This window comes from Stegodyphus dumicola, chromosome 8 (genome assembly GCF_044657685.1).
Source record: "Stegodyphus dumicola isolate Sdum_Otavi_A_Nest chromosome 8, ASM4465768v1".
Lineage (NCBI taxonomy): Eukaryota > Metazoa > Arthropoda > Arachnida > Araneae > Eresidae > Stegodyphus > Stegodyphus dumicola.
Window position 1 is genome coordinate 68730530 of NC_140775.1, and position 13772 is coordinate 68744301.

General features: G+C 30.7%; 1 protein-coding gene across 5 annotated transcripts in view; it reads right to left on the reverse strand.

Moving 5' to 3' along the window:
* LOC118198381 (uncharacterized) overlaps nt 1-13772 on the reverse strand; it is a 92646-nt gene that overhangs the window by 74850 nt on the left and 4024 nt on the right. For all 5 annotated transcript variants that reach the window (XM_085821957.1, XM_085821958.1, XM_085821959.1 and 2 more), the window contains 2 exons: nt 6412-6432; nt 3229-3251 (listed from right to left, as the gene is read on the reverse strand). In XM_085821957.1, coding sequence (XP_085678083.1) covers nt 3229-3251; nt 6412-6432 — 44 coding nt within the window. The remainder of the gene's footprint in view (nt 1-3228; nt 3252-6411; nt 6433-13772) is intronic.

The following is a 13772-nucleotide window of genomic DNA, read 5'->3' on the forward strand; positions in this document are numbered from 1 at the left end:
ACTTATGAGTTTTTGATTAAGAAACTCAAGGATTTCAAAGCGAGCAATGGCAACACTGAACGGAGGAAAAAAACAATTTTATCTCCAGCGCACGAGACTGTGTATCGGAAATTCTAAAGGTATTCTCTTTTTAAATCATTTTGCAATATTGCTGTTGAATGGAATTTTATGGTTTAAGCATGAAAAACCTGTTATTTAATAAATAAAGGTAACACACAAAACATTAAAAGAACTCCCCTTTGGGCATAATATAAAATCTGAAAGCTTTCAGTTTTTGTTTTAATTTAGTTTTTATTATCTTTCAGTTAATTTATATTACCAGAAATAATGAATTTTGTACATATATGTTAGAATTATTCATTACAATGAACTGTAAACGTGTCTCAAAAAAGGCAGTGGCCATGATATTACCAAAACATTCTAAATATATTAAGGCATATAAAAAGATTAGGGACCCTTAACCTATGTCAAGGGTTCTCATATGGTAGAAAGTCCTTTTCCCTAAGGGGAGGACTGTCTGTCAGACTAAAGGTTCCATAGAAAGAAGTCGTTTGAAACACATGACCCAAAAGACCTGAAAAAGTTACTTTATGTGTTCTTCTATAGGACATTAAAATAATAATAATAATAAACTTTCCATATCATTTGAAAAGCACTATTAAAAATTAGAGAGATAACTGTCATTAAGTGAAAAGAAGAGAATGCAGCAATGAAGATTAAGAACTAGTGACCTACAAAGATCACTCAAAAAGTATGTCTCATCTAAAATACTGATAATTGATGCTTTATAATGGATATTTAAGTCATCATCTGTTCAACTTTGTCATAACAGCAACAAAATAGAAATGGTCTTCAATTGCATCAATCTACTTTGACACTAGAAGTTCAAATTATTCTTAAACCCTGTTTGTATTAAGTCTCACTAGATGCAAAGAATTAAGTTTCACATTGTTTTTACACTTTTGTGCTGTATCTTGTGACCACAGTAAAGATTAAGACTACAGTAACACATTGTAACAAACTCGTAATTTGTCGTAATATAGTTATTGTGTAACAAATTCAAATATCGGCAGCGATAACGTAAAGACAAATAATTACAAATTACCAGAGCTGGTAGGAACCAATGCAGGGTGCAAGAGGAGGCCAGAAACAAATTCTGTCTTACAACCCCAAAACCTTAGTTTAAAAACTAAGTGATTTTCATTCTGGTGAAGAAACGGAAAGGGAAAATTATAGTAAAGGCTGAAATTGTAAACAACTGCTTAATTTGCATAATAATAACTGTACATATCTTTGAACAATAATTTTCTTTATCTTTATGTATTCAGTTTCTTTAATAAGTTTTCTCTTGATTTTAAAATTTTTGGATTTAATTAAATATTTCTGTTATTCTAAAAAAATTAAATGCATGTAGATTGTATAGGAAAAGGTGCTAATTTTATTTCTTAGTAATACGAACATTCAGAATAAATATGAAATGATATATGGTAAGGGCTGGTTACAGAGCCGGTGTAGCAGAATGTTTAGAATTTAGTGACACACCGAGCAACAAAATCTTGAAATGGCAAAATTTTAGAATTTAGGATCCACATAGATTGCATTAAGTGGGAAAATAGACAAAGGTGTAGCTAGGGTTTTCAGCACCCAGGGACAACTGAAGATTTTGCACCTCCCTTCTGTATGCCAACAATGAAACTAAAATTCTGTAACATCAATTTGGCACCACACTGATGCTGCACCTGAGGACCTATGTCCCCCTTTTCTGCACTCTAGCTATGCCACTGACAATGCATTGAGACATACAAGACAAATCCTTTAAATTGTCAGTTTTCAATTTCTTTATTAATAGAAGGCATTTATAGAAAAACTCCTTTCTATAAATGCCTGTCCATGTGATGAGATTAGAAGCATTTTTGATATTTTCCATGTTTGTGTCTAGTGAAAAGTAGAGAAAACAATGGGAAGATAAACATATTAAGAAAAAGACTTCTAGTAAGAGAAGTAAAACATTTAAATATTATGTTTTCATTGTTGTTCAGAAAATCCTCCAAAAAGTAAAAGTTCATCACAAACTTTCTGTAAAATGCATCCATTACATGTTAATACCATGAAGGCATTTTTCTGGAATCTTCTAGATTCGTGGGTCTGTAAATCTTGCCTTCAAATCCTTCTAAAACTTCCAGGTTGCAATATCTAAAATCCTAAAGAAAAATCACCCCTACCAATTCTGTAACAGCAAATAAGCAGAAATATTTTGAAAAAAAAAAAAAAAAAAAAAAGTATAAAATTATTTTTATAAAGAAAGCTGACGCATATTGAGACAACTACATGAGGAAAACTCTCACCATGAAAAAATTAAAACAAAAGAATTTTAATTAATTACTGATCTATTTTGCTTTTGCTAAGAAAAGTTTCATAAATTGTGCTAAAGCAGAAAACATTTATTACCTTGCTTATTTTTCAGATTCAAAATATTGTATAATAAGTCGCCAAAATCGAAAGTAATGTCACTTTATTTGATAGCAAAAAATAAGAATGTTTCATTTTAATGTTATTTCTTGAATACAATTTCAATATATTAGCATTATTTTAATGAAATCGATCAATGTTATAATATTTAAAAAAATATCGTCGAAAATTTAAAGACTGCCGAATTAAATATTTTCCATAGAAACTGATCTTAAAATTGCCAAAATAAAGGTAAGTTGCCAAATTTGAACAGTTGAATAAAGAATTGATATTCCCAATCACAAAGAGTTGTTTAAGAACTCTTCATTAGAAAAAATGAAATAATTTTGAAATGCTTATGTTTCACTTTTTGCTCAGAAATTTAAGAATCTCACCATTTATATTTAAATTAAATTGGAACAAATTATAATCCATGAACTTTATCACTTCAAAAGATAAATATATTTGTCAATGCATCACCAAAATTATTTGTCCAAAATGCTAATTCACATTCAAAACGGCAGTCGTAAAAACAGACAGAAATTTTGGATGATTAAAATTAAGGACCTCCTGCTGAATTTGTTTGAAATTAAAGACTTTTAAGGACCAAAAATCAATTCCAAAAAACCTAAGGACTTCTAAGGACCTGTATCTACTATTTTTATGTCACTCTTTTAATTTCAGTGTTTTTCTTACTTCAGTTTTATGAATGATGACTATACTTAGGAATGAAAATACTACAAAATGATATCTATTTTTCTGGCAATTAATTCATCTTACCTGAGAGGTCGTGATGCAGGTTGCTGAAAAAAATAAACAAGAATTTATACAAAATAAGTCAACAACTGAAAATAAACAATTAGTGAAAATAATAGTACACATAAAATAGTTAATTCCCCATTATTTTGGATATTGCTATAAAATTTTGGACTTTTGCTGTTAAAGGGCAATATGATATGAAAATCAATTCTGCCTAGAAAGATATATCTGCCATTTGATACTGCCCATAAAAAAAAAAAAAAAAAAAAAAAAAAAAAAACCTGTTTTCATCATAAACTCATTTATGGTAACATTTTCTAAATAGATAAAATGCATCTCAAGTTAATTATTTCAATAAACAAATAGCAATAAATAAAATGGCAGACTTTTTTTTTTTTTTTTTTTTTTTTTTTTTTTGTGCCCGTTGCTCTTATCCTGCTAATGAAAAAAATCTTTTTTTTAAATAAATTTTTTCATTAACAAATTATTTTTCTTAATAGCACAAGGATAAAAGTAGGTTCATTCACATTCAAAAAATAAAATCTCATTATTATAAAAAAAATCATATCACTATTTCTTAAAGTAATTTATAGCATTTAGTATAGAGAAGGGCTGGTTCATTCATCATTAATTTATCCTATTTGCACATCAAAAATATATTTTAAAATTTTCATAATCACATATTTTTTAAAAAAATATTACAACATAATATTCTACTAAAATGATTTATGTTGATGAAAATGTCAGAAAACTTGCTAATGCTTTTCAATTTCTATTGATCATTTTTTGTTCTTAAAGAAATAAGCTATCAGCATGGTTTTGGAATATTTTATGATGGCTCTGAAGGCAATCAATCTTAATTTAAAATTACAAAAATCTTGCAATAAAAAGGGCAATTACAGCCATTGGACAATTGCTGATTTCTATTAAATAAAAGTAATAAATAATTCTGATTCATGTACTAAGCTGTGTTGAAAGTCCAGTAAGAAAAGCTTTCCCAGATAATCTGTGCACTTCAATAGTCAGATTTTAAATGAATGAACATTTTGTGCTCATCTTATTTTATGGTGGTTTCCACATTCAGAAGCAATATTTTGGCAGTTTCGTGTAAGACTGTTGCATTGTTATAACAGGCATATAGATATACAGAAGATTGAAATGAAGTTCTTTATTACAACATGACATTGTTGAATTTCAATGGCTTTTTCGAGTTTAAGGCCAATTTTGTGAAAAGTTTTGATAATAATTATACCTTTGTCCCATTCTATTGTACAGTTTAGATGCTTTTAAATATATTTTAATAACAATGTATTATTTTGATTCTATAATTATGCTTTATGTTCATTGTATGAGTTTATATTCATTATTGGAGTGTTTACATATAATGTAGTATTAGAGTGTTTTATATATACTTTCTAAATTCTTGTTGCTAACTTCCAGAATGAAAAACCAATACAATATGTACCCTTTTCTAATGCTTCATCATGAAAAGGGATGATGCATACATTCTATGTATCTATTTTGTCTAAGAATATTACAACATAATATTTTACTAAAAGAAAATACAACTATCTTGCATGGAACCACAAAAAGTGTTGTATATTTTATTCCTCCAAATGTCAGGAGATACAGTGATTAAAACATTATCACATGAACGATTGTAAAAAATCTACGTTTCCTATTGATCCAGGATATTATAAGCAAAGGAAAGATTCAAAAGCGTACAGTAAAGTTGAGGACTATAAAAGTGCAATAGGATCCTTACTGTACCTAGCAGTCAATACTAGACCAGACATAGCAGCTGCTGTTTTCATCTTAGCCCGAAAGGTGTCAAAACCAATGGAAGCCAATTGGATCGAAGTCAAAAGGCTCTTCAGATATTTGAAGTTAATCAAAGATCTTAAACTGCGTCTGGGAAATATAAATGAGAAGGAAAACAATTTGTTGTTATGTTATGTGGATGCAGATTGGCGAAATGACCCTACCGATAGGAAATCTAACTTATATTAACTGATATTTCTTTGAATATCAAGGCAATGTATTTACATGGAACTGCAGAAAACAACCGTGGGTGACTTTGCTGTCAACTGAAGCAGAATTTATAGCACTTGCAGAGGCAACAAAGGAGGCAGTTTGGCTCAAAAGACTTTTGATAGGATTTCCATGAAACGATTACCATTTGCATTTTTTATGAGGACAACCAAAGTTGTATCAAGATGTTAAACAACGAACGAGACAGTGGAAGAACCAAACATATAGACACTAAATACCATTTTGTTAAGGATCTTATTAAAAGTAAAAATTACTAACTGTGCACTGATGAAATGACTGCTGACATTTTAACAAAGCCATTAGGCCCAAAGAAACTAAAAGCTTTTAGGCAAAACCTTGGATTATGTTAAAAGTGTAATTTCATATTATATGTTGATTTATTGTTTTTATGCATCTTAAGGTATGTTATTTTGCTTTACTAGAGATTAATCATTGAAAAGGGATTTTATACCTCCGAATGTCAGGAGATGCAATGATTAATGTGATTTCCTTTTCTTTATTAGCTTGTGTTCGCCTCTCAGAACATTAAATTTTCTCAGAACATTAAATCTATGTTTTTGGGCAATCTGCTAACTTTAAGCTCTGAACTTCAGTTATAGAGTTGTAGTAATGTTGATCACTGCTGCATTGTGAATGCTCATTTTTCCCATTCTCCTAAATATTGATGAAGTTATAATTCAATTTATTTTTATATAACAAAAAGTAGGGCAACCCTAGGCAAAGCTGCAACAAAAAGATCATTCATTTGGGGATTTTGGATGAGAGTAAACAAGTCAATCAGCAAAAGCTTCACTTCACTGTATCAAAAGTAATTTCAACATAATTTAGCATAATAAATTTGATTACTTTTATTATTAACCAATTTAATACTATGCATGCTGTTTATTCTAAAGACACTATTTTTGTTAATAAATTTGATTACTTTTATTATTAACCAATTTAATACTATGCATGCTGTTTATTCTAAAGATACTATTTTTGTTATAGAAAAAAAAAAAAAAAATAAAAATAAAAACATGTTAAATAACTGTAATAAAATTCTTTTCAAGGTCCAATATAAAGTTACTTTAATTCAATGCATGAAAAAGAAATTACCACATGAAATAATTCCTTTTAACTATCACACAATGTTTCATAAGTTTTAAGACTTACCTCATCAAGGAACATGTCAAACTGAAAAGAGAAAAGAAAAAAAAAAAAAAAAAAAATCTAATCAAATTTTAGATATTTCTCTGAATAAAAATAACAATTATAAAAATCATTGAGATATATTACATCATGAATATTAATAGTATATATGATTGCGAGTTTAAAAAATTATGCACAGATTTCTAATTTTCAATTTGCAATTTATTCTTGAAAATACTCAATGGGGAAACTTTCTACTTGCAAAAATCTAAAAATATTTCATGTGAACATTCACACTCCTAAAAAGAGTATAAAAAAGAAATTTTGAATAAAAAAAATCTGGGAAATTCGAAAATATCATACTAACCAATAAAGAATTAAAATGATAAAGATCCTATTTGACTTCTAAGGAAAACTGGCTCTTATACATGTTACACATGGGGAAAACCACAAAAACGGCCACGCAACTAGCCCATTTGACAGGCTTCTAATCCTGAACTGAATTATCAATGTTCAGCGACTTTACTGCTTGGCCACTGGAGAAAGAAACTGACAATATATAAATTAGAAAGTCCCAGATGTCAACCAGAAGTGCTACTTCCAGTTCTCTTTCTATGTGAATATCGTGCATATCGATGTTCTCTATCTCACCTCAGATCTCATACATGGAGTTTTGAGACCCTTTGTATTGTTATTCTTGTATCAGAAGTAAATATTGTTACAGATAAAAAGGGCAGTTTTCATGTCCTTTTGAAATGAAGAATTCTCGATGATAAATACAGTGCAGTGTATAGTGTTACATTAAAATATAGCTGAGAGGCTAATACACACAAAACAATTACAAGGTGAAAAAAATTCCTCAATTAAAAAATAATCAAAATGAGTGAAGAGCTTATAGAGTAAAAGAAAAATTTTTAACATCATTCTCAATTAGTACTACTAGCATAAAGCACTCCAGAGGTCAAATCTTCCATTGAAAACTGATAATTAATTTCAGCTTTTTTAATGTTTCTCTCAGTAACACATATAAGCCAGTTGCCTCAGAGTATCTTCTATAAAGCCATTCTCCATTTATGCAGATAGTCTTCATTTACTTTGTCACCTTCAAATGAGCCAGGAAAAGAAAAATACTACCACAACAAAGAATGAATAGAAAGATTTATTGACAAGAATTGGCAACTTTTCATTAATTGAAAAGATTTGGCAGATAATCAATGAAAATCTTTTTGAATATATAGTTACTCTAAAAAGTAGGCAGCAAAAAAACAAATTTCAATTTTCTACTTCGCCTTTCAGAATTGCGAAAAACTTACACCATTATACAACCATAAATGACAGCATATTTTTGACAAGAACATGAACACTGTTGAAATTTAATTGTGTTGCTGTTTACAGATTAAAAATAAAATTAAAATTAAATGGTGATGGTTGTGGTGTATTGAGAACTTAATCGCAATCAAACTCAGAGCTCGCACTCTCCAAGCAGCACTCAGTATCGCCAACAGCACGAAGTGATTGAAACCAGAAATGAGACTGTGAATGCCAGTCATTGGAGTTGTATATGTGTAAGCGAGTGATGATGTGTTTTGTATAAAGTGTCATGTAAACTAAATGCAGTATCTTGTGCTATAAATACCCACTAAAGACACAATAATGCTGGTGATGAGGACTGTGGATTTCAAAATAATGAAAAGAAGTGCTGTCGTGAAATGCTTTATACAGCTATCGGATCAGTAGTTTTGGGTTAGGGGATTGCCCAAAGACAGCTCAAGGTAAAGCTTTTATAATTACTTTTTTTAGAGGAATCAAGCATGCAGTAGCTTGTAACTGAGCTTACAGAGCAGAATAAAGCTCTCATGGAGAAACTTACTTCAGCTAATACTCCATAAATAGATAATTCGAAATTTTCTGTTCAGTTCGAAAAATATAACAAACATGAGGAACAATTTGATTCATTTTTAGAAAGATTCAAAAGTTATTTAGATATACAAAATGTTTCACGTGATAAATGTGAGAAACTATTGATTCCTAGTTTGTCCGAAAAATTTACAGTCTTTTAAAAAACTTGCTGGCTCCTTATAATCCTTTTGATAAAGATTATGATGTGTTAAAAACAACACTGAGAATTCATTTAAATCCAAAGTTAATTATAAGTACTAGCAGGCATATATTTTAAAATCGAAAACAGCATGAAGGGGGAAACAATTAGTGTGTTACAGACGGCAGAGTTACGATCACTTGCCTTATGATCAGAACATGCTAAATATGTTGTGGGATATGTTTGTTAGTGAGCTAAGAGAAAGAGCTATTCTGGATAGAATTTTTGAGCAGGATAATATTAGTTTAGATGACACTTTAAAAATAGCTTTGGCAACAGGAAAAGCATTAAAAGTGCAAATGAAGTAATTGGGAAACCAGTAGGAATTTAGGAGTTTAGTGCCAGAGATAAAGCTAAATCTAAATTTGTCACTCCAAAACAAAATATGATAGAAATTCTTGTAAATTAAAAAAAAAAAAAAAAAAAGTATCTGCAGATTTCATAAGAAAATTAGGCACATTGAAAGAGCATGCTTTAATGCTAACAATGCTGAAAGAAATAAAGCAAAACAAAAACAACTAGATGTAAGAAACGAAAACACAGTTCCCATAAACAGTATAAATTCCTATCAGGTGAAAAATAGGAAAACCGCCCATAATGGTCCAAGTGAACACAGAAGGAGAACTGGTAGCTATAGAACTGGACACAAGAAGTGCAGTATTGGCAATGAGTTTAAAAAATTTACGGCAAATTTCGAAAAAGAAAATTCATAATACAAGTCTAATATTTAAAACATAAAACGAAGAAAAACTATAGTTAATGTAGAATATAAGGGTCAAAATAAAACTTAAATCTTTATATTGTTAAAGAAAACCTTGATACAATATTTGGTCACAAATGGCTTTCAGAGATAAATTTAGATTAGACCTTTATAAAGGCAATTTCTGTTGCTCAAAAGAGTAGTTTGAATAAATTATTAAAGCAATATAAAGAGATTTTTGATACAAAATTAGGGGAGATAAAAATTAAGAGGTTAAACTTAAAGTAAAACCTAATGTTTTACCAAAATTTTGTAAAGCTAGACAAGTATCATTTACATTAAAAGGCCAAATAGGTGAAGAAATTGATCGCTTGGAAAAGGAGAGTATAATCGAAAAGGTTGAAATATCAAAATGGGCAAATCCGGTAGTACCAGTTGTTTAGCCGAATAGCTCCATATGACCGCGTGACGATGACTCATTGACAATAAACCCAAATATCATTATGCATCAACACCCTCTGCCAACTAGCAAGGAAATATTTTCATGTTTGAGTGGGATGAAAGCATTTTTCAAAAATTTATTTTAAGCATGCTTATTTACAAATGAAAGTGCACCCCGAAACTAAAAAATATTTAACAATAAACACACAGAAGGGATTATATAAGAGATTAATGTTCCGGCTAAATGCAGCCTCGGCAATCAGGCAATGTTACATTGATGGACTATCCCAAGGAATGGAAGGGTGTAAAGTCTACATGTATGATACGCCATTAACAGGGTCTGATGATGATGCTCATCTAAATATTTTTAAAAATTTCTCTGAGAAATGTAAAACTCGCTGATTAAAATTAAATTTGGAGAAAAGTAAATTTTTTCAGAATAAGGTACAATTTTGGGGTCATAAAATTGATACTAATGGTTTACATAACGCCGATGAAAAAATATCAGCAATTACTAAAGCTCTAAGACTCAAAAATGTCCAAGAAATTCGAAGTTTTTTGGGATTAGTTAATTTTTATAGGACATTTTGCCCAAATTTAGCGACAATCACAAATCCCTTATACCATTTAACTAAGAAAGACTCAAAATAAGTTTGGATGAGGGACAATCAAGAGGATTTTCTAAACATTAAAATAGAACTGTGTTCATGAAAAGTTTTGATGCATTATGATCTGAAATTGCTTTTAACGTTGGCAATTGATGCATCAACAGTGGGATTAGATGTGGTGCTTTCTTGCAAACTTCCTGATGGAATGGAAAGGTCAATTGCATATGATTCTAGAACACTCACTGAAATGGAGAAAAAGTATTCTCAAACTGATAAAGAAGCCTTGCCAATCATCTGGGGAAATATTTTTTTCTCTAATTAAAATGCAGGAAATTTATGTTTATAGATCATAAAACTGTAGTTGCAATTTTCGGCTCAAACAAAGACATGCTGAATTTGGCAGCAACAAGACTCTTGCACTGTATCTTGGTCTCACAGTCATTCCAATTCGTCATTATTTACCGTAAAACAGACGAGAATGGTAATGCTCACGTTCTATCCCAATTACCGACAAACTCAGGCCAACTGTCTATTCAGCTTATTCAACTATTTTTCAGTTACAGAAGAGTTAAACTCTTCCGTCACTGCCAAAGATTTGGCTAAAGAAACTTAAACTGATGCAGAACTCGGTCCTCCGCTATGAATACATCAAAGTGGCGGTGAACTGAATGGAAAGGAGATGGGGTACTGTCTCCAAGATGGCTGTGTAATATATGGCCAACGCGTTTGCATTCCAAAACAATACCATGAGAATGTTTTGGAAGAGATACACCAAATCTCTCCCCCTTTTGTACCACAGACATCTAGGGACTGTAAAGATGAAAGCAATTGCTAGATCTTACTTGTTTTAAAATGGTATAGATAATGATATCGAAAATACTTCCCAAAACACTTTTGAATGTGCAAAACATAAAACAGATCCACGGAAAGTAAAGATTCATCATTGGAAGTACCTGAGTACTCCAAAGAAACATATTCACATTGATTATGCAAGACCTACTTTTGAGTATATGTTTTTGATAATCATTGATGCTCACTCAAAATGGCTAGAAGCCTATCCAAAGAAATCAGGCTCATCTTTCAAAATAATAGAATGTTTACAGGACTCTTTTGCACGATTCGGATTATCAATATTGTTAGTGAGTGATAACGGGCCGCAATTTGCTTCACCTGAGTTTAAGATAATTTCTACAGAGTAACGGAATCTAGCACCATTTAAACCATCTAGTAATGGGCAGGCTGGACAATGTACGTTTACAGTAAATCAATTAACAATCCTTAAGAACCATGCAAAATTATCCGGGAACTTTGTGACAAAAACTTAGTACATTTTTAATGCAATACAGAAAGGCTCTGAAATTTTCTACTCTACAGAGACCAGCAATTTTGATGTTGAAGAGAGAAATTCAAACAAGAATTGACATATTGAGACCAGATCTCGAAAAGAGTGTGGAAGATAGAGTTAGAAAAGGAATCTACGAGTTTGCAGACTGGGGATTTAGAATTGGTGCTAAAGTGGCAGTAAAAAATTATCGCCAAGGTGACAGAAGATGGAGATCTGGAACCATCCAATCCAAAAATGGACAGCTACATAACACTATAAATGTAGACGGTCAGCTATGGCAGTGACATGTCCACCAGATACGTTGATGGGGAACCATAATTGATAATAGCTGCATATGTCCACCTCCAGCTCTCCTGATTTTCAAAGAAGCTGATAAGAGTGGAGTTCCAGAAGTATCCAAAGATAATAACCAAAGATAGATGAGTCTGTGTCATCTTCTAATTCCAAGATTTAAATTTTTACTACAATATTACTTTTGGAACCACATATCAGGTGATGAAAAACCTTTTTAGCTCTGTGTGTCAAATTTTGAACAAACCCTACTTAAATCTGGTGGCATGTTACATATAGAATCATCCATCTATCATCCACGTCACATGTCAACCAAGAATGCACTCGAATGTATATGAGGTAAGAGTAGCATATGTCGATAATAATGAGGCCATTCCAAGAGACAAATGTTTTTGTATTATTTATTTATGTTTTGTATTATGCATTGTCTTTGTTGATAGCTCTGAAAATGTATGATATGTGTACTCACATGGGAAACTCACATTACAGTAAGAAGATACGCATAATCTCCTAATATACAAATGCACATTCTGAATGCAACTAAAACTGATAAATTACACATATTAAAAAAATCCTAAAAATAAAAGAAAAATGTATATATGTTGCAGCAGTCAGAGAACCACATACAGTGCATGAAGTTTTAATTCATGTGAAATGATTCACATAATAAAACATGAATCTGTACAAGGAACTGAGCTAATGTTGCATTTCTACAACATTTCAAAACCAGAACTTTTATTTAAAAAATAGAAATTTGTTATTTAAGCAAAAAAAAAAAAAAAAAAAAAAAAAGTTTCATGCTGATTTTTCAACTATTTACCTTGAGCCAAAAAAATATGCTGATAACAATTTTAATGCTAAATTTAAATGTTTTTCTCCATTTCCGGATTTTATACACTTCTTCTCCCCCCATTTCCAAATGAAATCAAGTTGACCCTATGGCCATGTCATATTATAGTCTTATTAAATACATTGGAACTACTCTTATATGCACCCTCAGGTTGTCAATTTTCTTACCAAAAAACTCCACGGTGCCATATTACTATCTAAATTTTTTGTGTACATTTTAAACTTTAAGCCTAAAATGTCTCCAAAAACGTGGTTTTTGTATTGAACACACAATTTAATAAATTAACATAACAATAAATTTCAAAGAATACCATGTACACAGCATTCTGTTTAAACTTAAAAAAAAAAAAAAAAAATCTATGAATTGCACAATCTAGGCATTGTGCACAAACCAACAAAATAAACTAAAATAAATTACAAATAATTCAAATAACAACAGAAATTCATAGTAAAAAAAAACAATGAACATAACATTCTACAAAATAAAAACAATAAAATAAAATGCACTTACCATAATACATACGTGAATAAAATTTCGCCAGTCACACAACGTCTGTCAACAAAAGTGCCACGATTTTGCTATATCACATGTCTTTCTGCGATTCAAAATTTTGAAAGTAACGATAAAAACTTCCTCCAAAGTTAACGTACTACATACATGAAAACCACAATCCAAATCTTATATTCTGCTGACAGCCACATACTTTACCAGTACCCATTTGACTGTAAACTCACACAAGTCTATCAGAAACACCAATCTTCGTCCAAGTTCTTATATCAGCTCCACATTTAGAACACACCAAACTCCGTTTTAAAAGTCCTGATTCCCACAGAAATTCCAAAAATGCACTTCTATATGCATAAACACACCCATGAACAAAGGACTCATTAATAACAACAACATCGTACCTTTTAATACTAAATTTACTTTGTATACAATCTGAAATACACAACTGAAATCTTGCCACAACGCCTCTAAGTTTCAACGTCAAAAGTTTCAACGTTCGCTGCCATACAAACAGCATTGTCCACCAAACCATCCCACAGCACGGA